At 48.5% G+C, this 27,948-nt stretch overlaps 1 protein-coding gene across 6 annotated transcripts; it reads left to right on the top strand.

Annotated features, from left to right (window-relative positions):
• Positions 1-322: 322 nt before the first annotated feature.
• On the top strand, positions 323-27,948 carry LOC8040660 (mitogen-activated protein kinase 14A). 6 transcript variants are annotated; one of them, XM_029986362.4, is made up of 12 exons: positions 323-1,210; positions 3,295-3,424; positions 4,557-4,615; positions 7,086-7,197; positions 7,532-7,561; positions 8,143-8,190; positions 8,897-9,011; positions 10,239-10,310; positions 13,145-13,224; positions 15,019-15,097; positions 17,189-17,362; positions 21,968-23,284. In XM_029986362.4, exons 1-12 carry the CDS (start codon positions 1,104-1,106, stop codon positions 22,024-22,026), a joined length of 1,065 nt encoding a protein of 354 aa, XP_029842222.2. In that variant the 5' UTR covers positions 323-1,103; the 3' UTR covers positions 22,027-23,284. The 6 variants fall into 6 exon arrangements, with proteins under 6 accessions (XP_029842222.2, XP_002401037.3, XP_029842221.2 ...); XM_002400993.5 differs by lacking the exon at positions 13,145-13,224 and adding an exon at positions 14,245-14,324 and having other exon boundaries at positions 595-1,210; XM_029986361.4 differs by lacking the exon at positions 13,145-13,224 and adding an exon at positions 11,419-11,498 and having other exon boundaries at positions 831-1,210.

Raw genomic sequence — 27,948 nt, 5'->3', positions numbered from 1 at the left:
TTTTAAAAAAAAGTTACGTCCTTGTATGGCACAAAACTTATCGCATATTATTCTAAAATGTTTCATTATTATGTCAAAAATGATTTCCATTCCGCACATCCCCACAAAACTGAAGAAACAGCGATTTTCTCACGTTCTCCATGCATTTCTGACCGCAGTTGGAACCTCCGGGCGTTCGCCGCTAGTCGCCGAGAGACGGCGTTCTAGATTGCGCTACTCTGCTCCGAAGGAGCTATATAGTGCTCTAGATGTAACCGTGTTTGGGACCCAGAGGGTCTGCCTGCATGGTCCGCCGCGGTCCGCCGCTTGCGGCAGCCAGAATGTATGGGAAAATGGCGGACCTTTTCCTCTAGATGTGACCGGTGTGACCCAGTGTGACCGTCCACGGAAGATAAATGACGGGAAGTTGGGACGCCTGAGACGAAGTAACGACAGCGACACTCGGGCAACTCGGGTTCGCCAGGGGTTCGCGCGTGCTTTTCGCCAGCATTTCTATGACCAACCGCCAGAATCGCGACAGGCAACAGCATGACACTCTGGCGTTTGTGACGTCATTTGTTGCCACTCCGGTACCACTTTTTGATGTATGGGTGAGATAGGACGCTAAACACCATAGAGATCCGCGCTCCAAGAACCATAGTTACAGGCACTGATCAGAGATCAGTGGTTACAGGTTACCTGTGCATGCTAAAGCACTGGATGAGAAATATTATTCAGTGCTTTAGTGCATGCTACCGCCCGCTATTAAAAGTACAGCTGGTACAGCCGTTCAGAGCTCTGCCTATGAGCTCTGCAGCATTTATCCATCCGGATGGACGGAGCGCCAGCAGCGCCGCAGCGGTCGCAGCTGCCACAGCACGGACGGAGGATCCTGTTGGTACACCGGGTACACGCTGTACACTGTACGGCGTACTGTGGGTACTGTGGGACTGTGGTCTGTGGTACGGGGGTACGGGCGTACGGGACGGAGAACCGCACGAAGCAACGACGACGCGCGGACAGCCTGACGAGCGAGCAGCCGTATTTGTTGTGTCTCGTGATGTCTCTGTAGGTGCGGTCTTGTGGGGAATCCGTGTTGTGTAACTTCACCGTCCGCCGTCACGATGAAGAGCGGCTTTCACAAAGTGGAACTCAACAAGACTGTCTGGGAGGTGCCAGCCCGGTACACCAATCTGTCTCCCATCGGCGTTGGAGCCTACGGGCAAGTCTGGTGGGTTGCGCGCCTAGGCCTACGGCGTCGGTGTCGGATTACGAACCGCGGCCTCGTTTCCACTCGGGCTCGTTTCGATTAATCGGTCCCGATATTTAACCTTGTCCCGAAGGACCGCGAGCTTTGAGAAAGGGAGAGGCCACGTTAAGTGGGCGATGTCGTAGCTTGTTTACTACTACCGCTGCATGCCTCCCCTTGACAAGCTCCCAGAGCGCGCTTGTACAGGCTTTCTTTTCTGTTTTGCTTTCTCGCCGGCGGCGCAGTGGCTACATTGCTAACGTAACTCATTTTTGTTAGAGCAGTGTCTTCTGGTGGAAAAGTGCGTGGCTGTAGTTGGGGGCTCTGTGTCGTACCATTGGGCGGTGTGCTTTTCCGTCCCGTCTCGCGGGGTTATGAACCCATAAAGCGGCAAAACGGAAAAGGCAGTAAAATGTGTAGGAGTTTGAAGTCGACCGCCTCTCCGCTTCCTACGAACGTGTCGAGCTCTCTCCTCTCTTTCGCGTTACACCGACGTCTTTCCGACGCTTTTGGCGGAAGCGAGGTGGTTCGCGGGCACAGCGATTATGCCAAGTCCTTGAGCGGCTTTTAACACTGGTCCTAAATTACTTTCCCGTGGGCTAGACAATGCACAATGGTCTCATCTCAAAGCCGGCTTACGGGGCTCGAAAGAAAGCCTACAAGTGACCAAACGAGAGGGTAGACGCAGGAAAAACTTCGCAGTAGGCGTGGCTCCTTTCATACTCTTCCCGATCTCGGGAAAGAAGACTATCTTACGTTTTGATGCTCGACTTGCAGCGAACCAATGTCACACTTGTAAAAGAGTTGCTCTTGAAAAGTTGTTGGAGCACAGTCATTTGAGCTTGAATCCTTACAAATGTCTAATTCTAGAGCAGGGGTTGCCAGAGTGACATGGGGTTAGAGCCGCATATAAAATTACAAAAGTTCAGAGCCGCAGGGAAGAAAAAAAAAAAGGGTGGGGTGGGGGGGGGGTCCTTTTCAAAGGGGACAAGTGTAAGTGTTGACTACAACAAATAACACGAGGCAGCAGAATGTCTCTTCAACCGGTAAGCAAAAATGAATGCATGGCTTGCTAGCCAGCCACTGCCCCTGAGGCCCATGATCCGTATACGGTTAGAAATTCTTTCTAGAAGAATAAAGGAAACAGAGTCACTGGACACATCTGTGTGTCAAAAAGCAGTCTAGCTGTATGTATGTGCCTAGTGTAGTACAAGGCTGCAGCCAAGACTGTGAGCTTTTTTCTAAATTATAAAACTCTTAACCATGCTGAATTAACCTGAGACTGGGGTAGAGATCTTAACCATGCTAAATTAACCTGAGACTGGGGTAGAGAAGAAACACCAAAAAGTAGAAGAGACAAAAAATAGACAGGATAACGTCTCAATTGAGACGTGCTCCTGTCTATTTTCTGTCTCTTCTACGAAGAGAGTACTGTCAAAGGTAAAGCAGAAGCAGATCATGTTGTTTAATACCTGAGACTGTGGAAGAAAATGAAGAACTTTCAGTCGAAGGAACAGACATAGAAGGGCACGCCTCAAACTCGGTAACTGGATTATTTTTCAAGCAACCTATAATTACCCACACAGCCACTCTCATTCACCACACAGAGATGTTCTTTGGTGACAGCATTTTTAAATACAAAGACAATACACATTCACAAGAGACCAGGCAGTCAAATCCACAATACCATCATTGTCAGCCTCCTTCTACACAAAGATAATTTTCAAATACAGAGCACATATAAAAGAGACTATGCGATTAAACCCACAATACGATGCCCTTATCATCAAGGACATCATGGGATCTGCATCTGGGTGAGCACTCACAATCTTTTCACAAGCGGAGGAGTGGCAGGGTCTTAGCGGTGGCACAATCTTAGCATGTGGTCTTAGCTAAGACATTGTCTCTAGCAAGCCTGCCTCTATCTTGAACATACTCGTGTTGCACGAGCGACATTTGTGTCCCATTGAAATACCGCACATCCTCTTTGTGCAACTGCACTTGATGCGGGGCCACCTGCGGGAGGGCTGTCCAGTTTCCGAGACGTCTTTGCTCGCTCCTTCTAGCTCGGCACTGGACAAGGAGCTCAAGCAGAAGGTGGCCATCAAGAAGCTGTCACGGCCGTTCCAGTCTGCCATCCATGCCAAGCGCACATACCGAGAGCTCCGCCTCCTCAAGCACATGGACCACGAAAACGTGAGTCCCCCTTCCGTCTCTCGAGCTTGTACTTTTTGTGGAATTTCCGGAAGTACAAGGAACGCGACTCCGACTGGTGTGTTTGCATCCTCTTCCGCCTGTGATCAAACGTGGTCTCCAAGCGGCAACAGGTGATGTCACAAAGGCAGGCGTCATGTTATTAGATGTCACAATCCTGGTGATTGGGCGTAGAAGTTCCGGGGAAAAAAGCACGAGAGAATATGAGCATTGCTGTCGTCGTGGCGTCCCAACTTGTTGCCGGAGAAACTTCCGTGGACTGTCAAACTGGAGAGCGACCTGCAGCAAAACAGGCATCCGCTACGTCCACCAGCTTTTCTGTGACGTCGTCGGGTGGAAATCGAGGGACTTCATTTTAAGACTCAGTGAACGCCTTGGTCAGGTACGAGTTCCAGGTGCTGTACTGAAAGTGGCTCCATCAAGGGCCTAATCATTGGCTGGCTCCGACATGAATCCATACCTCCAGGGTGGCTCTTGCCTTTCTACAATCCAAACTCAACCTACACACTCTAAGCACCCAAGAAAATAAAAAATAACCATCATGCATGGCCTTTTTTCCCCAATTAGAAAGCTAGACCAAACATTGTGTCATGCCCCATTTTCCCCAAGTATCCCAGTAGATGCCAAAGTGCAATCGTGCGTGGCCTTTTCCCCAATCGCAATGTGACTTAATAGTGGCACGTTCCTTTGCCCTAAGCATCTGACAAAATCCAAAACATCAATCGTGCGTGGCCTTTTCCTCTATTGAAAACACAACCAAACGTCGCAACAAGCTCCTTTTTCCGACTTCTGTCTCACAAAAAAGGGGCTTGTCACAATGTTTGATGGCACGTCAATTAGAGAAAAAGGCAACGCACGATTGTAATCTTGGGATTTCTGAGCTGCTTTGCGCCTTGCTCTGTACGACTGCGTCATAAAGAGACGCAGTGTCAAAGTTGCGCCGGTTCCAAGGGGTTGCTGGCTATGGCATCGTTGCATTTGTGAACCCCTACGTGTCGGCGAGAAGTGTGGTGCCTTTGTTTCGGCGTCCGTTGTTGCGTTGCTGGCACCAGGAGGGCGAGGCATCTGGGAGTGGCGTCCTGGGACTTGACGGTTGCCCACCTCATTCTTGCAGGTGATTGGCCTACTGGACGTGTTCACACCATCGACAACTCTGGAGGACTTTCAGGACGTGTGAGTTCCCTTCTCCGCACGGGGAGCCTTCTTTGCCCGACTGTGCATATTCATTAACTGATCCTTTCTCTAAGGGGAAGAATGTTCTTAAAAAATTTTAATTTGATTTACTAACTTATCTCGCTGAAATAAAGTATGAATTCAAATAGGCTCAAAAAAGTATGGAGATTGCGGATTAAATTTGCAATTAGATTTACAGTATCTTTTCAAATGAAAAATATTGCAGAATAAATAATCCTAAGTATGTCATTTCTTATAGGTCGTTAAGATAATTCCTCGCTAAAATCTTTCCTTCTAACAACATACATTGATTTCCCAAGGTTCATGATATATCCTAATGCAAATACAATGTATAAAGCAATATTTTTTTATTATAAGTAAATCACAGTTGTGAAAGGGGAATAAATGGGAGAATAATTACTTCAAGTTATAGCGAATTACTCTTTATTTATAAAAGGGCAAAGCCGAGAAAATCGCCTTCAAAGTTTCTTGTGTGCATTAAAGGGCCCCTGAAAAGAAAAAAAAAGTTTTTTTTTTAAACTATCTGGTTGCTTCACGCATGTCTAAAAAATAATTTTATGCGGAAAAAAAAATTTTTAGAGCAATATTTGTTGGCACGGGACGCAATTTAGTTGGGAGTCACCTCCTTTCCACTTGTTTTCTCTCTCGGCATTTTGGGCGTGCGGAGCAGAGGAGAGCGGAAGAAAGATTTTCGGCCTTTCCACTCTGGTGAAGAAGGAAGACCAGCAAACCTGTACTATCATGGGAATGAAGTAATGGCCGGCCGCAAGTTGGCAAGCCAGGGTGGAAACTCTGGACAGCTACCGCCATCTATGAGCGATGGCGGCAACCAGACAAGCGGGTTGTCTGGTTGCCGTTGTTGCTCATAGATGGCGGTAGCTGTCCAGAGTATTGTGTCATCATTTGTTTGCTGGCGGACACGATAACGGGGAAACTCGCCCGTAGCAGCTCTGCTGTAAAAATGAATTTTTTGACATGCGTGTCCCAACCAGATTAACGAAAAAATAGTCAGAGTGCAGGCGAGCTGGTGTAAGTCGAACATGATTGTAAACCTGAGACTGGGGCAGAAAAGAGAACAGAACAGAAGGTAGAAAAAGAGGAGGCAATGTCTCAAATTTTGAGACGTTGCCTCCTCTTTTTCTACCTTCTGTTGTGTTCTCTTTTCTGCCCCAGTCTCAGGTTTACAATCATGTCCAACCAGATTGTTTAAAAAAAAAACCTTTTTTTTTTTGTTTTCAGGGGCGTACAGCTGCTTAAGATTTGGAACTTGCTGTTTTTAGAATAGCCAGAGATTGAATTGAACAATAATATTTTGTGGGCAGATATTCTGGGCTGTGTAGATTTCAAGATTATGATTTCTGAAAAATGAGCACTTTTGTAAATGTTTGAGATTTAGAGACTTTCACCCCTTCTTAATGTGGCCGCAAAGACTGCTACGCTTCATTTATGTAGTGGGCTCATGGCTTTCTAGTAGGGGAGACTTTGTTGCAAGTGGTGCACTGCTTCCCATTGCTCCATTCGATGCTGAGCGAGGATGTCGCAGTTTCTCTCTAGAGCCCTCGTAACTGCCAACGTTTCCTCGTAACAGTTTGCATTGACTCCGCACTGGCGTATACTTTCAGCACACTGTTTTAGTTTGTTCAAATTTTTTTCTCTTGTAAACTGATAGCACTATAAAAGCTCTCTATAGTGTGGTCATTCTTTCTTGGGAAAAATCTTTGTTACGTCCGCGTGAAATCAATTCGGAGAGCAAGTTTCTAAATTGATCTTCTTGCACAGAGGTTTCGGCGACGTCAGAACGACGCCAAGTTCTCATTGGCTTTGATTGGAAGGATAGTGGGTAGACCTCAATGCTAGATGCCTCGAGGTCTACCCGCTATGTTTTTTTCAGTCGGCGAATAAGAGCTCTGCATTCCGACGTCGTCGCAACTTCCCTGCAAGAAGCGGACAAACTTGCGCTTAGCATTACTTTGTACCTCGCAAACGTGGATCCTACGCCTAGTGGCTATAAATTCGACTCGGTAAATGCGAGTTTGTCATAGTGATAAAAGAGGCACATTGCTATTGCGGCAAACGGGCTCGAACTTTAATTTACTCGGTTAAGTTGACCCTTTTGTACGAAAGTCACCCGTTGTAAATACTCGTACTGTCAACTCCTGCCATCCACATACCCCAAACGTCGTGACGAGACGACACCATATATTTTGGTCACCGGAATTTGTCTAACCGCTTGGCCGACCGGTTCGCAAAGGTTGTGTAGCCCCGTCAGCAGAAGCAGCACCCAAATGTTTTAAACGTTTCGTTCTGTTCTGTCAAAGTTGGAACTGCCGCCAACGAATGCGTGGCTTGCATTTCCTCAAACGAAAACGTAAACAATCGAATTGGGCAACGGTGCGCTCAAGCTTTTGAGTAACGCCAAACGACGTGACGAGTCTGACTGCGTCCGCAGGTACCTCGTGAACCACCTGATGGGCTCCGACCTGAACAACATAATCCGGACCCAACGCCTGAGCGACGACCATGTCCAGTTCCTCGTCTACCAGATCCTCAGGGGACTCAAGGTAGAAAACACGCCGGTTCCTTTGATTAGTCTCTTAGTAGGTTGTTTTTGTGTTCCGAAGACGATACCCGACGAAACTCTGACGCGTGCGCAGAAGTGCCGGCGGGCGTCGTCATCGGAGGTGTCGAATCGTTTCGCTAAAACAATTCGTCGTCCGCTTCTATGCCAAGCCCCTCCGGGGCGGCCAAAAATGCGAAAAGATGGCAGGTTTTTTCCTCGAGATTTATTATGTGAAATTGATGTTCGGTGGTGGCACATTTGCGGAGTGCACGTTTGCAACTTGTTCTTGACAGTGGACTAGGAGTGACTCGGTACTTTTTTACATTTCTTTGCAGTACATCCACTCGGCGGGAATCATTCACAGGGTAAATTGTACCTTCTTCGTCCTTCGATCGGTTCTTCCGTTACGGTGGACAAATGTTCGTGGGTAATGTTGTCCCGTGCGGTCGACGAAGCGGATGCATGCCTGTGGTGGCTTTCCTTCTCCGCATCTACCGTAAAGCATTTGCGCGCGTGCTGTAATATTCCGAGAGATAGCCCACCTGAAATCGGGAGAAAACTGGTTGAAAATAAAGAGTAAACTTAGCTGTAAGTGGTTCAAAAAAAAAAAAAAAAAAAAAGGAGAGAAAAATGTTTTTTTTTTTGCTTTTTTGGGATCTGTCACACTTGGTATCACAATGGCAGGTGATGAAGCATAGAGGACTGTTTGCCCCAGTCAACAGTGTTCGCTTATGTACCGTCGTAGCTAACTACAACACCATTTTGGCCGAGGGCACCATGGGCCCCAGCACTGCATTTACCTACTAGAAGGGGGTTACCTTTCGGTGTTTTTACCAAAAATGTTTTTAACAAAAAAATTCATCCGTGCGATCGTCGGGAAAAATTTGAGCCAACGCAGCTCGCTCCAGCGCGTGCCCACTGTTAACACATCCTCTCTTGGATACAGGATCTCAAGCCTAGCAACATTGCAGTGAACGAGGACTGCGAACTCAAGGTGCGTCCTTGGCTTCCTTGGGGAGTAGAGTTCATAAATCCACACTTATCTGCATTTTTTAGTATTAAAACTGGTGCCCCAGAACCTCTTAAACTCTTTTTCGATGAGAAAATACACTGGCGCCATCTGTCGGGTAGACGTATAACGGCTGCAGTTCTGTACATCTCAAGTTTCTTTTATTTATTTATTTATTTATTTATTTATTATACCCTCAGGGCCGAAGCATTACAGAGGGGGTGGGCAACGGAAGTACAAAAAACGCTGAAAATGGTTAGTCCGGCACAGATCATGAATAGTAACTTGTTAAAGCTTCTTTAAAGAGGACAAAATCGCCAATGGACGCAATGGGTGAGGGAAGGCCTCACCCATTGCATCATTCTTTTATTTTTAGGTCGAAAAACTTTTGACAGTGTTATGAACTACCTTTTTCCTTAATAGCATATACATTTGATCTCTCGAATATCGCAAAAACCTTCGCTCTAGTGAAATGCAGCTCCAGGGTCAGCTCATTCATGGTGCCGGCGTGCCGGCGTGTCCTCTCGTCGTACGAGATCGCGAGCAAATGCGAGGGTACGAACAGGCCTTAAGCTTTGCACGGGAATGTGTGCTGCGAGGGGCGTCGTCTGCTATCTCGTGACTGAAGATCGCAAGCCTGCCGTCGGCTTCCTATGAGAGCGGTTGACCGTAGCGATGAACGTCGGCACAGATCCTGGACTTTGGCCTGGCACGCCATGCCGAGGTGGAGATGACTGGCTACGTGGCGACGCGCTGGTACAGGGCACCCGAGATCATGCTCAACTGGATGCACTACAACCAGACGGGTGAGTAAGCTCCGTCTGCTCGGCCGATGCCGCCTAGAAGACAATGCCTGCGCTTTTCCACTGCCCCCCCAAACGTCGTCAATGGTGGGTCCACGGACCGTCGTCTAGCTTGCGTCGGCATCGCTGCCGGTGTGCCTCGCAGTATCTCACGAGCGTGATGCTAGCACGCGGCTTCGGCTTGTTTGCCCCTTGGGGCGGGTCCGGCATCCACTAACGACGACATCACGTGCGGGCCTTGACTTTCAGGTGGTGTTGGCTCGGCCGGAAATGGGGCATCGAGTCGAGCCGAGTCGTGTAAGCACAGGTGGATTTGGCGATTTGCCGCCGTAGCCAGCCCCCAAAAGTGCCTCTTTTTTCCCCTTTCTCCGGTTAACTGAAACTTGTAGGCATATGTTTTTGCAAATTGTTTTGCGGGGTAATTTTATATACGGTTACCAAACGGCGCTTCCATGATTTAATTGTTCTTGCGAGTTTTCTTGGTATAGTAAGTGACTTCTTGCAAAGCTGGGGACAATAATCCAGTATTCACACTGTCCAGAATTCAGACTCTGCTTCCTCTCTTCAAGCTTTAGCATTCCGGTCAAGTGGTTCACAAACGTCTCGTGCGAATTCGTTTGAGGTTCCACATTATTTTATAATCGTGGAGACCCCCGTTTGCGAACCGCAAGGATAGAAAATTTGTGCGCCGCACCCTCCGTGGAAACGAGCCAGGAACGTAGACCTCTCCGCTCATTTCAAAGTCACCTTTCGGAAAGGTTCATTGAGATAAGCGGATTGGGTATGCATAGCCCAAAAATTCGCGCTCTACCCATGGTGGGGACATAGTTGGGGAAGCCCACCTCCTGGGATTTGCCTGCCACATCGCGATGTTGGCAGCGTCTTTCCACACGTTGAGGGTGGAAGAATGGAGGAAGAAAGGATTACAATCAGAATGAGGAAAGTAGAGGATTGGTGGAAAAGGTCTAGAAAGGAGTGATATTGCCCAAATCGGCGGTTAGACGATATAACGAGAGATGGATTGTAGAAGAAAATTTAAGGAGGTAGGGGCGTGAATTTGTCTGGGCTTAGTGGCACAAGCAACCACCGGCCAATACCATCCGTCCATTCGGTAGCTTCGAGCTCTAGGTGGCATTGGACAGGTGCAGCTGGAGCGTAGTGACAGGGTCCCGCCCTTCTGTACGTACTCCTTGCAATCTCTGTGACGATGACGTCCTGCTCTTTCTCCAGTGGACATCTGGTCGGTGGGCTGCATCATGGCTGAGCTCATCACGTCCAAGACCCTGTTCCCTGGAAACGACCGTATCCTTTGCGGCGGAAACATAGAGCCGTCTGCTCCGGCGGGCACTGCGCGACCCTTCGCCCATTTTCCGCCCGTCTCTCCCTCTCTGTTGGGGATTCTTGTGGCACGTCCCAGCGTGGCACCAGGCCCCTGTCCTAGACGTCTATCCCACACTTGACGCTGGCCCAATCCGCGGTCTCACTCTATCCGGGTTTTTTTCGTCGTCGCGGGCAGGCTTTGACAGCCTCAACTACGAATCTGTCGCGGGGCCAGAGTGCGAGAGCGCCTGTCAAACCTCTAGGCTGGCAAGAGCGTTAGACGCCTTTGTGCCTGGGCAGTGGACCAGACCGGCAGAAAGCCTTCTTCGGATGTGCTCTCCTTTCGGCCACCTAACCCCTCCCCCTCCCCTCCCGTAACCCCTTTGGTTAGCCTGCCCTTACTCTCGGTTGGTGCTTGGAACGCGTTTTCGTCTGCGTGTTTGCCGCGTCCTCATTTATGATCCCTTGATTTCCTGCTTGTGATGTCACACTTGCGGCGTGCTCTTGCCTGTTGCGATTCTGGAGATGCAATGGCAGAAAAGGAGGATGCTGCAGACGCCCTTTCTGCAGCAGGTTGCTCTACAGCCCGACGGTTCACGACGACAGCGGCGCACTACACTCCGTTCACTCCTAAGCAGACGGTGCAGTGGAAGCTGCGCTCTCGCCGGATAAATGGACCGCCTCCCTTTCGTCACTCCGGCTCTCCGTGAGAGGGTATTGGCAAGAGCACAATCATGTGATGAGGATCGACGTACAACCAGTTAACGCGCTCACAGCCTCCACGGCACCGTCTGCTTAGGGGCAAACGCAGTACAGCATCGTTTGCTCGTCTTTTTGCCGGAACTTCCGGTGACATCTTTTAGGATCGTGACGTCCGACAGCACGACACGCCGGCTTGGTGCCACTAGGGGACTGCTTTCAAAGTATGGGAATGTAAGCTATGCCGACACACCGGTGGAAGACACGTTTCAGGCACCATTCCCCCAGTTTTGACTCCCCGTGTCCCCTCTTTGCCCATGCCCTCGTCCATGCGCCGGGGTCTAGTGTCGACCTCGGCGCGTTAGGAGCCTTAGCGTGCCTGTGGCTGCAGACATCCACCTGCTGAACATGATCATTCGCCTGCTGGGCACCCCTCCCGACGAGTTCCTCGAGAAAATTAGCAGCCACAGCGTGAGTGCCTCGAGGGGCGGGGCTTGTGCAGCGCAAGGGGCCTTGCGTGGCGCCGCTCACCTCAAGGCTCAAAGTTTTGCATTTGGATGCAACTGACTGCGCCATGACGCGTTGCTCGAACCTCTGTTGCCATGGCAACCACCCCTTGGTAAACGGGGGGGGGGCGCGGTCAGTCGTACTCAAGTGCAAATGTCTGAACCGACCTTAAGTGCTGCCTTTCATTTAGGAGCACCGCTTGCCACTATAAAGCGATAAATTTTGTTCTTTGTCCTTCTCGCCATGCTACATAAAAGGCTGCAAGTACTTTCGAATGAGGTCATTTTTGACAGTGCCAGAAAATTACGTCTATAGTCTGCGACAGGTGAAGAGATCAGGGGAAGCTCCTCCGTCCTGTTTCCTCTTTAGCAGAGCGAATGCTGGAAAGGAGGTCACCTCCTCTACAGCGTTCGCTTTGCTAAGGTGGAAGAAGGTGAGAGGAGCTTTCCCTGGACTCTTAACTTGTCACCAACTGTTGAAAGCTCTTGAAAACCTGGCTAAAGTGTCCTAGATCCAGCAGACTGGGACTGAAGTACAAAGAGCAAGGGCACAAAATGGCATAGAGCGTAATACAATGTGCCATGGGCTTCTAAAATTGTGATGAGAGTCTCTTTCTTAGATGCTTTTGTAAAATGCTTTTTTTTTTTTTGGCCTAAAGGTATTTCCTCGCGGAACATTTTCTCTGGGAAACGGAGTGTGTGGCCCCGCACAGAAATTGTCACGGACAGAAATGCTGGTGCGACGTTGAGTGCACATTTGTGTGAGAATTTGCTTGTACAATATGGCCTTAGAATAGCTTCTTTTAACCCTGGCACACTTAGTTCCAAAGTAGCTTGGCCACATACATCATAGGTCTCTTCCGTCACCTGTTCAAGGGCCACTCTGACATAATCTTCAAAATCATAAAAATAATCTGTGGTACTCGTGCCTTAAAATAATGTGTGCTGAAGTTTTACAAATGTAACGCGAAAATAAGAAAAACCACATCCAAAGTAACCTGTAGGTTTGTTTTGGCAAAAGTTACACGGTCACACTTTTAAGCAGCAACATTGGGCCGACATCACCTTTGTGTGATGTCGGCCCAAGTACAAGCAGAGCAAGTACGGACTACGGACTACCAAACTGTGATGTGAGGTCCCACTTTCATTGCACTTCTGTGCATTGTAAACGGAAGAGAGTGGACATAAAACGATTTTCCAATGGCCTGAGACACATGTAGGACAAGTTAATGCAGTAGCATGGGCTTCTGTGCATTGTAAACAGAAGAGAGTGGACATAAAAAAGATCCTCCAATGGCCCAAGAGACATGTGCAGTAGCACGTGCACTTTATGCAGTAGCAACAGTGCAAGGGAAGAAAACTAGCATTTAATGTGTCTGCTGCAGATAGCACATCAAAAGTACGGGAGATGTTTCGTTTCGTGAATTGCTTCCGGATTCTGCAGATGGGTGAGAGGTACCTTGAGTAAGGGGCTGCGAACGAACGAGAATGCAAGGCTGTCCGATAAAACACTTGCGCGGAGCACAGATAGGTCTGCGGTGTCGTTGCTTTCGGGAGCTGCTGCACCTTAGGCGCGGCGCTTTGACCTTGACCTTTTGGGTGGCGGGGCAGACATTGACCAGCTGATGCACATCATGGCAGTAACAGGAACGCCGGACGACTTTTTGCTCATGAAAATGACCAGCGAAGAGGTAGTGCCCAGCGTTGGAGCGTGACTCTGCTAACTCGCACGACAAACTGCATCGTTGCTGTGTAGACTTACAGGGTGTGCCGTGTGCCTAACTCCTCGTTTGAAACGGGCAGCATGTCAGACTCGGTGCCCGGTTTCTGTGTGGGAAGAAGCATCCGGGGCACACTGAGGTGGAAGGAATGCGTTTACTACTCTCGGAGGCTCGTTGTTTCACAACTACGGTACAGGTCCCTCCTTTCCAGGCTATGTGTGCGCATAGTTGCAGTGCACTGCCAGTAGGTGGCGCCAACTTTCTTCATGTGGAGCACGATTTTAGATAACAAAAGTAGATTGGTTGTGGCCTCGGTGTAAGATACTCCTTAGGTGAGGACACACGGCACGGCATACGCTGCGACGCGATTGACCAGATAAAGTTCCATTGGCGCGCGCCTGAGTAGCCTGTGTCAACAGGGTCTACGCCAGCCAAACAACGCAACTAAGGGGGGGAAAAAAACGTTGCCATGGCATTTGGGGTCTTGCGCTTTCTGCTCGGCGCGTCTGCTCCGACTTTGACAAATGCTGTTTTGAACACTGCACCAGAGATCTCTCCGCTTGGACGCATTCATAAAACTGTTCTTGATGCCGTTGAGACACAAAACTAGGGTTAAGGACGAAGCTGCGTCTAAGCAAACGATGGGTGCGAGTGGCAAGTTCTACATGATGTTACACACCCAGAATGCGACTTTAGACGCAAGCATGTCTCCCATAGAGGAGCATAGGAAACCAGGCCCACACAGGCAACCACTAGCCGATTACTGAAGAGTCGTGGTGGCGCTGCTTGCAACCAAAGCGAGGAGAGAATTTTATCTGGCAGCTGCATTGCGCGCAGTGTCCGCACCTATATACATCTTGCACCGCGGTCGCGGCTTAGTCGGGCTCTGCCCCGAATTGCACTTGTTGCACTCGGCAAGAGCTAGGGAATCTGTGGGTGTAGGACTGGCACGCCGGAGGACGTTTGCCCTTGACCGAGCGTTGGGCTAAGACATAAACCAGCTGAACCGGATCATGGCGCTGTGTGGCACACCGGACGAGGAGCTTCTCGGCAAAATCTCTAGCAAAGAGGTGCGTGTGGAGCGACCGACAGGCCAGTCCCGGGCTCCGTTCCTTCCTCCCTTTCCCCGGTTCTTACATTGCGAGAGATTTGGTCGAGCGAAACGCCGGTCCGCTCGTGTACGGGTGCATGAACGCCGCTCTCTCCCTCTTGGAGCATCCGTTTGCGTGCCCTTACGTTGATCTCCTTCACGGTGCTTTTTTAGCGTTAGAAGTTTTGTTTGACTCGATTCGTTGTGGAGGGTGCACGACCAATTTTCCCATTGGCGACCTTGGACGGGTGCGTGCTCGCATGTTGACTACGAATCCATTTGCCCGGCCCCTGCATGCTCGCTGATCGGCGACAGTGGGCAGCTGGCTCTTTTGCCGAACGTTTCCCAGTCCCCGCACGAATGCCAACCACTTACCGTCGTCGGTCGAAGCTAGTGCATGTCACACGTGTGTAGTTTTGGAGGGTAGGGAGTGTTTTGCATCGTAGAAAGTACCTGCACGAAATTTTCGAACAACCAAATTCGTCAGTTGCCCGTGGAAACCTTGCCTTTATGTTGCGCAAAGACCCGCCGTCTCGGCCGCATCTCCCGGCTTCGGGTTGTGCCGTCCTCCTTTGTGGGCTTCGTAATGCACGCGAGCCTGGCCATCTCGCACACGAGTTTGCCGCGCTCGCGGGACTGCTTTTCTGAGTTCGACTTCCGTCTTCTTTTGCCAGGCTCGTAACTACATCCGGAGTTTGCCGGTCATGAAGAAGAAGAACTTCTCCGAGGTGTTCCAGGGGGCCAACTCCAAGGGTGAGACACATCTTTGCCGGCCAGTTCGGCTCGCAACGCCGAAGTACGAAGTGGCGTTTCCCGACGTGTGCGCATGGCACACGAGGAGCCGAGGTTGCTCGAACAAGGTATTTGCGGTTGTCCCGACCTTTCGGCGGGGCCCCGGGGGGTGTCGCGGACACCCCCTAGCACCACGAATTAAGCTACGCTTTTGAATAACGTCACTTGGCCATCTTGGTGCTTAAAATCGTAGCTGTCAGTCATTCGAAGTTTGTCTGAAACTGCAGTAAACGGTTTTCCGTCCTCTAGAAACGTTAAAGCAGTTTGCGGCGGAGCACATGGATATTGCCCAAGCTTCCGACATACCTAAAGATCGGAGAGTCATGTTTTCTAATCTGAACTAACGCTAACTAAGCACCGAAATGGCAAAATATATAAGATAATCGTGGAATAAAGTACCAATATCGTAAGCGTAGCTGACTAATGGTTTAACCCCTCCCCTTTTCTTGCGTGCGTTAGAGCACCGCAGCTCAAAGCACATGGAGCGAAAGCTCGCTCTGCTGCAGAACAAAATTAAACTGTGTTTTGCTTACAAAAAAGTTAATTCGGACAATAAGGAAGTCTGAAAGATAACGCAAGCAGTGACTTATTCAGGCATTGCAAGTTCAGCAAACGCCCCATATCATGGAATGTAACCGCGGAGCGTAAGGTCAAAGACCGTTTCCATGAAGAAAGGTCACCGCGAACCGGCTTCTTCTCCCAGGAAGTCGCGACCACGGTTGGTAAGGTCGTGCAATGTTTGAGACAAAGCCAGCCGATAAATAAGCATTTGCTGGAACGCCAGACACAGATATTTGTAAAGCACCCCATTTCGAGGCCCATATTCGTGGCGCCACCTCAACCCACGTTGATAGCGTGGACGCACGCACGTATGCACCAAACAAGAAAGTTGCACAAGACCTTGCTCCTTGTGATTGACAAGGTGTCCAACTTGGCTGGAAAAGTATTTGCCAACGCGATTGCCGGCTTTCCCGTTTCAGCACCATTGCTCTTCGTTGCTTTTTTCACCCTCGCTCGCTCGTTATGCCTGGTCAGTTACTCTATTTTTTTGTTGACTCTTTCTCTTTTTTCTTAGCACGATAGCGTTTAGGAGCTTGTGTCGCAGAAAATCTGGCGTCGGCGGGACCAAAAAGCCTCATACAGTCTAAGCTCGTTATAACAGACTTTGATTTTGACCAAGATTTCGGTCTGTTCTAAAAGGAGTATGTTGTATGCAGATATGAAGTTCAGTCAATGGTACATAGAGGAAAACCAACCAAACTTCAAAAATCGGTATGTTATATCCAAATGTCTGTTGTAACCAAGTCTGTTATAACGAGCTTAGACTGTACTGCAACGTGCATGGCCACATGTGGCTGCCACTCGTGGCTGCATTATGGGATTTACACGCTTAATTTTGTCGAGAAAATTTTCCCGTCATGTTTAGCGGAAAAATTTTGCGCTAAATTTAGCGAAAACTTTTTCTGCCAAATTTAGCGGGTCGATAGGGTCATGGCGTCACAGCCACGTTGACGACAAATGATGCTACCGACTAGCCCATGCACACACGCACGGCTTGGCTATGAGCACGTGTTTATATGAGAAGGCTTTGCAAACGGGGCCCCATAATGTTATCACGTTCCACTTTTAAAGGCAAAGCTTAAACGTCCCCTAAGTATTTTTTCTAACGAAGTGAACGTAGCGGTGTTAGAAACTTGCTTTCAAACAAACGTTTGCACTGCATGCCGATCGGCGGTGTTCATTGCGCGTACGCAAGTAACGAACTTCGCGACAGTGAAACATTGTTTCGTGAACTTTCTTGCGTAAAACAATGAAACTAATTCGAGCTTCCAGTTTAATGTATCTGTTGTGCAGCCGCGCTAGATAGGTACAGAGAAATAGGCAGATAGGTACAGAAAAATGGGCACTGCTTTTTCTAAACTTTTTGCACTTAGCCACCGAGACATGGCCGTCCCCTCTTTTTAATGAATTTCGGGCAATAGGGGAGTGGGCGATGGCTCGGTGTACTACGGTATGCACAAACGTCCGACTGGTTTTGTTTCTCCGGCACAGCGGTGGACCTGCTGGAGCGCATGCTGGAGTTGGACGCGGACAAGCGCCCCACGGCCACGGAGGCCCTGGCTCACCCGTACCTGGCCAGCCTGGCCGACCCCACGGACGAGCCCACCGCTGAACCCTGCGACCAGTCCTTCGAGGACCGCGAGCTCAGCGTGCACGAGTGGAGGCGTGAGTGTCCTTGAACCCTTCCGGCGCTCAAGTGCAACTCGCCCGCAGCCCGCGATGCGCGTGCCAATACATCCTAGAAGACGAGGCCTACACAGGACGGCCTCGTCAGTGGATCGCGGCAAACGCGCCGAAGCACGACGAGGGTTGCAGCAAAGCGGGAGACTCGTTCGTCTTGGCGTCACCGCCTGCTAGCGTCACGTTTGTCGAGAGATGCCCCGAGATGTTCTGGCGGTGACACTGACGCGAGCTAGGTGGCGCTGCATCGATTCACTAGTGATGATGTTTGGAGGAGAGATGTGCAGGTCTTGTTTTCTAAGTGATATTGGCAATGCAGAACCATAGAGTTATTATGTATGCTAGAGGTTCAAATGGCGCTAGTGTGCCGTGGCAAATTGAAGTAGACAGCAGCCAGTCGAAAATTGACTTGTGGTAATGCATTTCTATGGGAAAACGTGAGTCCATTTTCCCCTTGCACTCAATTATAAGAGCAAACATTTAAAATAATTCGTACATACTAGGGAACTTTGAACATTTCTCAGTCAGGCAGACTAAATAATTCATCAATTACGGCGTTTTCTTCCCAATTTAGTGCGTTAAAATAGCGCTAAAACGACTTCGTAGATGCATTTATGTACGCCGTCAGACACTGTTAGCACGAATGCAACGTGGGCGCTTTTCAGCATGGGGATATACGTGCCAAACAAACAACGCGCTTGGCCGGGACTTCCACAAAGCATAAGCGACAAAACACACAAAAAAAAAGAAAAAAAGAACGAAAAACGGAAAAGCGAGGCGAATAAAAGAAATTTCTTGATTCTTAAAAGAAAGTTAGGCAAGGAACAAAAAGAATGCTCACTAAATTCACACAACAAAAAAATAAAGGCAAAGAAAAAAAAAAATCTCAAAGCAATACTGGCAAAAGAAAAAGGTAAGCAAAGAGAAGGCATTCAAAGTGCGATTGCTCAACCGTTGTTGTTGACATACTCGACTTGCCAAAGACTTTTTGTTTTGCTTATTTTATTTTGGGGCTAGGGAGTCCCGCAGCATCAGCAGTATTCGGGAAAAGGGCACAGGCTTCCATTCCAACAGCGGGCACTCCCTGCTCTTTCTAAGTGCGCCGTCGCGCGCATGCCCTTCCGCTTGCTTTTGCCATCCTCCACTTTTTTTTTTTGGTTTATTGTCTCTTCTTTTTTTTTTCAAGTGCTGTTTTGCTGCGTATCTTCCAATCTTCCCGCGTGTATGCTCGCTTGGCAATCTGCCAGCCACACAATGCAAGCGATGTGCTCGATCTGCCCGCCTCTGGTGCAGTTGCATCGCGGGAAAAGCAACAGGCGGTCGGGCTTCGTTCGCTATATTGAGTGTCCTTGTCATGGGAGTTGGACACTAAAAGACAACGCTCCTATACTATTACATGGGGATTTTCAAGGGCATGTTTGGACTGTGTAATATAAGCAGTAATTCAGAATTCCCAAGTGTGATATAACCGGGCTCGACTGTATTCGGTACGACCGAAATAACAAAAGTGCTCCGTGTTATTTCCGGCCGAAGAAACAAAACGCACGCGCAATATCCCGAAGGAGTGCACAGGAGCACCGCAAAAGTAGACTGTTTGCTGTCTGCTTCAATTTGCCTCCCGGAAGTCGCTTAGACTCTAGCTCCAGTTTAACCTCTAACATACATTATAGTAACTCTATTTGTGGAGCGCAAGTTCGTCTGCTTCTTTTGCAGAGGTTGTGGTGTTGCCAGAACGCCAATCTCCGATTGGCTCGGATTGAAGAATGGTGGGTAAACGTCAAAGCAAGCTGCCTCGAGGTCTACCCACTATTCTTCAATCAGCCAATCGGAGCTCGGCATTCTGGCAACACCACAACCTCTGCAAAAGAAGCAGACGAACTTGCGTATCGCATACTCTTTGTCACCTTGCATCCGACAGCGGCGGATGCTACAGGCCATCTCGGCCGATCTAGCTCTGCGAACATTGCACGGGCTTGAACTGGCTCCGACGGCTTGTATCATCCACTGCAGTCAGTTGCGAAGAGATGGAGTGTGGGACGGCGGTTATGCGGTTGCAGACGCAGGACACGTCAGAACGGAAGGGAAGTTAGGGTTTGTGTTGTAAGGTTGAGAACTAGGCCGTGTTGGTATGAATTCGTCGTAAAAGAGAGCGCACAAAAAACGGGGACAGAAGAGGATATATACGGCGGACGAGCGCAGGTTTGTAATAATGCCTTCTTAAGGCGATGCGGGGCATTTTGAATAAATAGAGGAATGTAGCCGTTACGTCGCCTTAGTTGCATTGCGCCGTTGTCAGCTGGGTTTAGCGGGAAACCTTTGCGTCGAATTTAGCGGGACACCACCGTGGGTCGTCTCGCACTAAATTCGACGCAACGTTTTCCCCCTTAAACCCAGCTGACGATGGTGCAACACAACTACGGCGACGGAACGGCTACGTTCATTATTTATTTATAGCGGTGTTGCGTCGTGGTACCACGTGACTTATGTTGTGGAGTCGTGGCATCCCACGTGTCACGTTGCCAACAACATTACGAGATCTAGGGACAAAGGGTGTCAAATCGTGGTGCAATGTGACATCACGATTTCATGCTGAGTAGATTCGTGTACATATTGCTTGTGCGTTCTGCGTACGGGACTTTTGGGCGATGGATCGAGTAAGTGCCGTAACTGCTTTACGAGGGCGTGGATGGATGGATGAATGTTAATGGCTATACCCTTTGTAACGGTCAGTAGCTTGCGCCACCTAGCATAAGTCTAAAAAGTCCTGGAGCCGGTGGGCAAGGTTGTCGAGTCGCAGAGGCTCGTCCGAAGCAGCTGTGCCCCTTTAAACTGGGACCTCTTGACAAACGTCGAGCTTCCCGCACTAATGAAGCAGCACCCTCGTTAAACTTGTGCTTCCCTCCAAAACAAAGGGAAGTTCTTTTATAGCGGGGCATAAATGGAACGACGCCACCACTCTCACACTTCACAAAGAGGTCATCGGAAAATGTTGGGTAGGAACAAAACGTCCTCACATGTGCCCTTGGAGACAGCCATGTTTTCCATCCCCAGTTGGGTGGCTCTGGGTCAAACGCTTTTCCCTGCAGTTGCACAAACCCCGTATGCAGCCCCCCTGCATTATCCGAGAGTCTACGGACAGCCGTCCGTCAGGTGTGGGAAATCATGCTGATCTTCGGGTTTGGCTAGTGCTATTTGTTAAACGACTTTTAAGACCCTGACAGGGGTGTATCTCAAGGCGGTGTGACAGCAACCGTATGTGGGGCAGTGCATGAAAAGCTATTTCATTGACCGTAGACCTAAAATTGCTTGGAAACTGCCTGTGAAAATTTTAGTACACAGATGTATCCACGTGCGACCCGCACTGCGTCTTGTTTCTTGCATCTTGTATGTAGCTGCTCGTTGCCAAACGAGCTGGCCTAGGCCACATGCTTCTGACTCTTTGGATGTTGCACAAGAGCTTAGGGCTGGTGCCTAGAACCATCGTGGAAGCCAAACTGATGTTTGGATGCGAGACTGTGCAAAGGGATCGGCGGCAGGAGCATCGGAACTAATCCCTCTCTGTCAAATTTAATTAACCTCTATTTGCATCCACCAGCAACGCGGGTGGATAGAGAAGTGCTCGTGCTTCAAATACCTAGGTCACCCAATGCCGAGTGCTGGATCACTGCGCTCCGAAAGTAACAGAAACAAAAGATGGATAATGCAGTGGAGGACGCTAAAGAGGTGGAGGGGAGGCAGGTTATGGAACACTTCTGTAACATAAAAGTGGTAAAAATGGTTTGCTGGCAAGCCCACTATGTAGTGAATGCCATGTCTCTTTAATACTTTGCAAGAGAGCAAACGTGGCCATGCGTGTGTTGCACGAGTCGGCAGCTGGCATCCTGGGACTCTGGGTATGTGCTCGTACAACCGGCAGTCTTCTAAATTAGTTGCTAAAGGTGCCTATTAGAACCATAAAACTTTTGCGTGAATACGTGCCGGCCATTTGTTGCAAAACCATTTGCCCGTTCAGGGTTATTTCGATCACCAGACCCGGTCTAGCGAACACAAGCCCTCGAGGAGAACCCCGCCATTGGCCGTCCTCCCTTTGCCGGTCGAGCATCCAATTCGTCCGCCTGCCCCTTCTCAGATTTCATGGAGGATCAGCGGTGTCCACTAACTAGAGGCTCGTAAATTGTTTTGAAATTTTTTTTTTATAAGACTTAGAGACAGAACAAGAAAGTCTAACAACCTGAGCTTTATATTTTCTTGGACGTAAAACTCCAAACGATAACCAGTGGATCTACAAAGGAGTAAATTGAGGCTGTAAAAGTTGGATCGTCATTCCTGTGAGATCTCGCATTGCAGCTGATTTCGGCAAAGATTTTACCAGGCAAAATTTTTAGGAGACCCCCTCCCCCCTCAAGTGTCGGCCAGCGGTCGTTTGTGGGAGAAGATGCCTCCCCCTCCCCAACTCCCTCCAGTCAGACAGGGTAACTGGCAAAATGACTGTTTCGCCAGCTACCCTACCTGACCGGTTCCGGCCAGAGCCAGCCGAAACGGTCCTTTCAGCCGACGTGCTCAAAGCGGGCTTCTTTTTCTCTCCTCCAGGGCTGGTGTATGAGGAGACCGTTAGCTTTGTGCCGTCCCCCGCCAACTCGGACCTCTAGCCGCGTCGAGGTCGTGCCCCGTTAGCGGCCGCAGCGGATTGGCCGGGACAAGCCGGCGTTTACACTGCCGAACGACCCTCCCTCGGCGGCCAGAAGCCGACGGGACCGCCACTCTGCCGGTGTGCCAGGCGGGCCGTGTCCAACGACGGTCGGCGTCCGTCCGGCATCCCCGGCCCGCGCCCAGCGACCGGCGGGCCCGTGACTTGCGACCAGTGTGGGACAGTGGGCGTACTGGCGGAACAAGTGTCTCGCACGTGCATGCTCGGAACGAGGCCAGAACGTGTACCAAGTTTCACGCCGGAAGTGGCCCTACGACCCGCGCGTCGTTCGAACGCGTCCAGATGCGTCTGCCGACTAACGGGCTTGTCGACAGACCCGTCAGTCGGAGCGGACAGTCGGTGTCTACACCCTGCAGCGATGTCAAACGTCTTTCAAGCTTGCGTCTAGGCTAGTAGACTTTTAGTTTTGTCGTCCTATCGGAAGCCTCGTCACGGCGTTTTGAAGTGCTCTGTGAGCGCTCATTCTGTTGAGGCTGACTATCTCTTTGTGGCTTAAGGTGTGCGGACGACTTTGAGTTCCGCTTGCCAAGCAGAATGATTCATGCTTGAGAAGTGCACTTGCAACTGTTCCTTAGAGCTTATTTCCACCACGGTGTCTGAAACTGGCAAGGGTCTCGTTGACCGTTCTGTGCCATCGTACTTTGTTGCAAGTAGAGTTTGTTAGTGTCTTTGGTGCTCGCTTTGTAGCCGCCGGGCTAAAGCCTCTGCTTTCGACGTCCTAGCGGCCTTTTAGTTTTTTTAGAGGGTTGAATCGCTCTGCTGCTTTCTGCAGCCGTGTCACAATTTTTGGGTTTTTATCGTGCGGGCAGCAATATTCGGCCACCCTAAATTGCTCGCGGGATTTGGATGCACACTTTCAGAATGTACTTACCCAACGTAGGTGCTTTGTTTAGTGTGGGGTGAAAACTTGCCTCGTTTCCAGAGTGTCCGCTCTTGCGGCTGCCTTTACAGTAGGTGCCTTTTCGGCGTAAGGCGTGCCTAATTTTATGTGGCGATTGCACATGGTTGCCGAATCGCTGCGGAGAAGTCGTTCGGTCGTCCTCTGCATTACCGTGCACGCCGTGTGCACGTGTTTGTTATTGTGGCTTTTAGTGAGGTTTTTCCAGTTTTGTTTGTTGCGTTCCCCGAGTTGGGTTTTGTAAAAAGTGGATTTTGTTTTTACACGAGCTGTCTAATAAAATGAGGCCTAGCCAGAAAAACCTGCCATTGTGCTTCGATGCCGAATTGCGCGGATGTTACGGTCAAAACCGCACGCAACAATGTTCTCTGTGCCACTCTGCGATTTGTTGTACCGGGGCTTTGAGAGCAAAAATAACGGCGTTTCTATCCCCCTAAATCGGTTGTTTTAAAGCATGGACGTGTTGGGGATCCCTTGTGGACCTGCCAAAGTGATGGGGGACCCCATGCCAGCAGGGGAAGGCGGGGAGGGTGTAAAATAGGAACTAATTGCAGTGGGAAAAGGGCATCCTTTACTGCTATAGATGGGAGAAGTGAGAAGCATCAATTAAAAAGATGAATGGATAGATAGATGGCAACAGCTACACCCTTTATAGTGGGTGACAGCTTGTGCTACCTAACCATGGTAAACAAGGTTGAGACGAGGGCTTTGCGGCTCCGAAAAGTGGCATAGTGGACCCCAGTGGGTCCGCGGAACCCCACTTGAGAACCACTGCCCCAAATGAACGATGTGTCGCGAAACGCTCGGTATTTGCTTACCCGATTCAAAAGTTGCAAGCAACTTTCAAAAATTTTAAATGAGGAAATGGGCCTCGTTTCGGGCAGCAGACACCATTTATCTCCACGTATTCACGGGCCCGCTTGGTCACCATTTCCACATTTAGAATTTCCGGAAATCGCTCGTTAACTTTTGAATTGGATAGCCGTTAGTTCTGAAACCCGATCCTGACCACTAGCGCCATATTCGGGCGGAGGCCGAGCATTCTGCGATGCATGGTTAGTTTTTGCGGTGAGAAAAACACTGCTGTTTTTTTCCCAAACACTTATTGCAACCAGACCAATGAACATATACATCAAGCTGTGACAAAACGAACCGTTTCTTCCAAGGGTAGTTTGGTATAACTGGGTTTGTGCCATCGACAGGGTTTTTGACCTGCTACAGCCAATCAATTTTAAGGAAGACCTGAAATAAAAGAAACAAACTTGAAAATAATGTTGTCCACTGTGGCAGATGGCGGAGTAAAAATAGAAAGCAGCAATAAGCAATCTAATAAAAGTTTACTAATTAACTTTCTAAATGTTAGTCAGGAAATTAGTTTGTCCAATTATCTTATTTTTTTACTGAGAATCGAATATAAATAAGTCGACTACAAATTGAATTTGAGTTTCTTCTAATATGTCAATGTTTTTCAATGAATGTACATAGAGCTCAAATACTTTAATAAATAGCAGCTGAAAATTTTTTTTTTCAGAAAACATTCCTATGAAACAGGAACAGTAATATTCCATTAGAAACATTTCACATGTACTAGAAAAAGGATAAAGCATATTCCAGTGTTGGGAAGATTGTACTTAAAGTACTACTTCAAGTAGGTTTATAAAGCTTGTACTTTACTTGAAGTACATTGTCTGAGTATGTACTTGTACTTTACCTAAAGTATAAGTATTTTTTTCTGGTACTTTCCGAGGAAAGTACAACTCACAACTTCAAAGTACATTCCCCAAATTTGGTCTCGGTGAAATAAGCACTTTCAATAACCACATGCTCGCGTCCTTGCCTTTCCCAGTACCATACACAACTTTTAAGGTTGACTAGTATCTCGACTTCTAACAACAAAATAGCATATAGTCGTGTGAAAACACACTATTTGTCTTTCGAGAAGTCGTCCAATCATTTTTCTGAGTGAAGTAATGGCGGCCATAAGACCGCTACAAATAAGTGCCTTACAGGTTGATTGTGTTAAATAGTTTGTCAGCAAGAGTAAAACAACTATTGTGATTTCCCGAGCAAGTGCCCTCTCAGAATTTGGAGATCATGTGAAATTGGGGGATAGGCACTTCTTAGGTCAACAATAGTTAGTTATATGTCCTTTCTGTATTTTCTGAATGTTACAAAATTAAGAAATGGGTGCTTATTGTGGAATGGGAGGATGCTTGGTATTTTGCGGTACTCTGTGGCCACTTGACTTTATCCGAAGTTTGTTGCCATTTCCTAAAATAACTGATGCAACCCCATTACACCCCCCCCCGGGGGCAATCCATATCAAGATGCACCCCCATTAACCCTAAAACAATGCATATCAATTAAACAATAAAAACTATGCGGAGAGCATGTCGTCTGCTTCTTGTGCCGTAGTTGCGGTGACGTCAGAACCAAGCCAAGCTCCGATTGGTTTCGATTGAGAGGATAATGGGTAGACCTCAATGCTTGATGCCTTGAGGTCTACCCACTATATTTTTCAATCGGCCAATAAGAGCTCAGCGTTCTCACATCATCGCACCCCCTGTGAAAGAAGCAGATGAACTTGCGCTCTGCATAGGGTCCTAGAAAAACATCAGGATAGATTGCGTTGAAAAATACTTGTACTTTACTTTGAAAGTACATTGTATTTATAGTAGTTTACTCTGCTCTAGAAATTAATACTTTACTTGAAGTACATAACATCTAATTTACTTTTTACCTTACTTTAAGTACTTTCTAGATGTACTTTATCCAACACTCGCATAATCTAACAATGACTACCTTGTTTATTTGAACACAGGTCCTTTGTCTCTGGCACTGTCCTTCAAAATGAGGGGTAAAATAATAATCGTAACAAAAAAAAAAAAAAAAAAAGCGCAATTTTTAGGTTTATCTATCTAACCGAGATGCTCTGCCATGTCAGCCGTTTCTTTGAGCACACCGGTGCAAAGCAGTGAAACTCGTGTGTGCACCAGTGCAAAGCGGTGAAGCTTGGCACAAGAAATGGGGGTGAATTCTGAGGATATTTCTGATTTTTTTCGGCTAATAGAGAAACTCTAATTAGTAAAAATGTGCTGCAAATCAAATCGAATAGCAAGAAATCAAATCAAATAGCAAAAAATAGTTGTACACCCCTAAAGGCAACATTTTTATTTACCCAACTAATATATAGCGCTCTTTTTTTCCACTGTCCCTTTCTGTTCCTCCGACGTTTTGAATTACCACTTTACCAGAGGTTATTTGCCCAAGTTTTTCCTGCTTTCAAAGAACACAGTCCTTTGCCATATATATGTACATACCGGGTGTTTCTGTGTATACTTTCGAAAATTCCTGAAACTAGGGTGGTTGGGAAAAAAAACTTTTCGGAACTACCAGCCACGGCGGATGTCGAAAATTACAAAAAACACAAATTGGCGAAATAATTACCTAAAATGTACTAACTAACTTTTCTTAATTAGTGAAAAGAAACGTAAGGTTTCAACTAAAAACTTGCCGAGAGTCATTGAAAACCCCCGAATCAGTCAAATCTAGGACAACTTGAACTATGTGGGAAGTGCGGGGTTGGCGCTAAAGTCGCCACTTGTGAGGCAAGGCTGGTGATGCAAGGACACGAATAGGAATATCGTCCGCGTTTCGCATCGCCCTGCCTGCTGCACAAGTGCCCGCACTAATGTAGCCACGAAGGCTACGCTGGTGCGGTCGGTGCAAGTGGGTTACATGGCTGGATGGACACTCGATGGGGCGATAATCGTCACGGGTGATCGACTAAAATTTGTTCATTACTTTTTTCATTAATGGTTGGACGGGTCACAATGCAGTTTCAGTATTGACACCAATTACTCTTAAAAGCTAAACTAATTTCAAGGTTTCGAAAAAAATGCAACGTGCACTTAGATATTCGTAGAGCAGTTTTGGGGTTTTTGTCGCCGCAACCCACAACTGGATTCTGGTGGCCGTGTGCTGGAGCCTGCCGCGCCTGTCTGCTTGCAGAGATGGTCCATAAGGAGGTGCTGATGTTTGAGCCCAAGCTGCGTCAGATCAGCGCCGGAATCTCGGGGCTGGCACAGGATCTCCAGAGCAAGATGACCATGGTGCCCTGATGACCGCCCAGCCGATTCACCCCCGGAGGGACCCCCACATTCTCAACAGCAGAGCTTAACTTGAAGTGCCGGGCGGCCTCTTCCTCACGGGCACTGCGGAAGCTATGGCCACCAAATAAGCTACGCTTCCGAGTTACGACGCTGCAACCATCTTGGTGCTGAAAATCATTGCTGACAGTTATTCGAGGCTTTGCCGCAAATCATGGAAAACATTTTTTTGTCCCCCAGAAGCGTTACAACAGTCCATGACAAAGCAAGGCGATACTGCCTGAACTTCCTGTAGTCATACCCGAAGCTCAGGAAGTAGCATTTTTAAATCGTAACTATTGCCAGATGTGCCCGCTGTGTACTAGGCAACAAAATGGCGGCGCCGCCAACTCTCCAAGCGTGGCTTATTTGGGAGCTCCAGCAGCAGTAGCTCCGAATGTGACGCCCTACAAAATATATGCAAAGGGCTAAAGGGAAGTGAAGGAGGTTAATGAATTAAAAAAGAAAACGCAAACGTTGTGAACGTATAGGCACCTTAAAAATGCTGTCTAAAGTTGCTCGCCTCTAAACTGCATTGGAAATGCCGACGTCGCTCCGGCAGAGGCTCGCCAGATGCCCTGCGGTAATTGCTACACTTTTTTCCGGAACAAAAGCGGTTTAGATTTACTTCTGTCCATTTGGAGCGCAATAATTGAATTCGGAGAACAAGAAAAACTTAGATGTTTGCTCCTAACTTGGCTCTCCTAAAAAACGCCTTCAGCGTCTTCCACACGCCTTCAGTCATGCGGCCAACGATAAACGAGTGGACCCGTCTGTGCCATACCATTCATAACCTGGCATAGACAGATGGCTGAAA

This window comes from Ixodes scapularis, unplaced genomic scaffold, assembly GCF_016920785.2.
Source record: "Ixodes scapularis isolate PalLabHiFi unplaced genomic scaffold, ASM1692078v2 PGA_scaffold8__174_contigs__length_109621045, whole genome shotgun sequence".
NCBI lineage: Eukaryota > Metazoa > Arthropoda > Arachnida > Ixodida > Ixodidae > Ixodes > Ixodes scapularis.
Note: the sequence above shows the minus strand (reverse complement) of the source record. Positions and strands in the feature narration are given on the sequence as shown.

Excerpts from the sequence above, each read along its gene's own strand:
- LOC8040660 (XM_029986358.3), top strand. The coding sequence starts at position 1,104 with ATGAAGAGCGGCTTTCACAAAGTGGAACTCAACAAGACTGTCTGGGAG. Across the intron at positions 8,191-8,896 it reads ACGAGGACTGCGAACTCAAG|ATCCTGGACTTTGGCCTGGC; the intron begins GTGCGTCCTTGG and ends ACGTCGGCACAG. Across the intron at positions 15,098-17,188 it reads CCAGGGGGCCAACTCCAAGG|CGGTGGACCTGCTGGAGCGC; the intron begins GTGAGACACATC and ends TCTCCGGCACAG.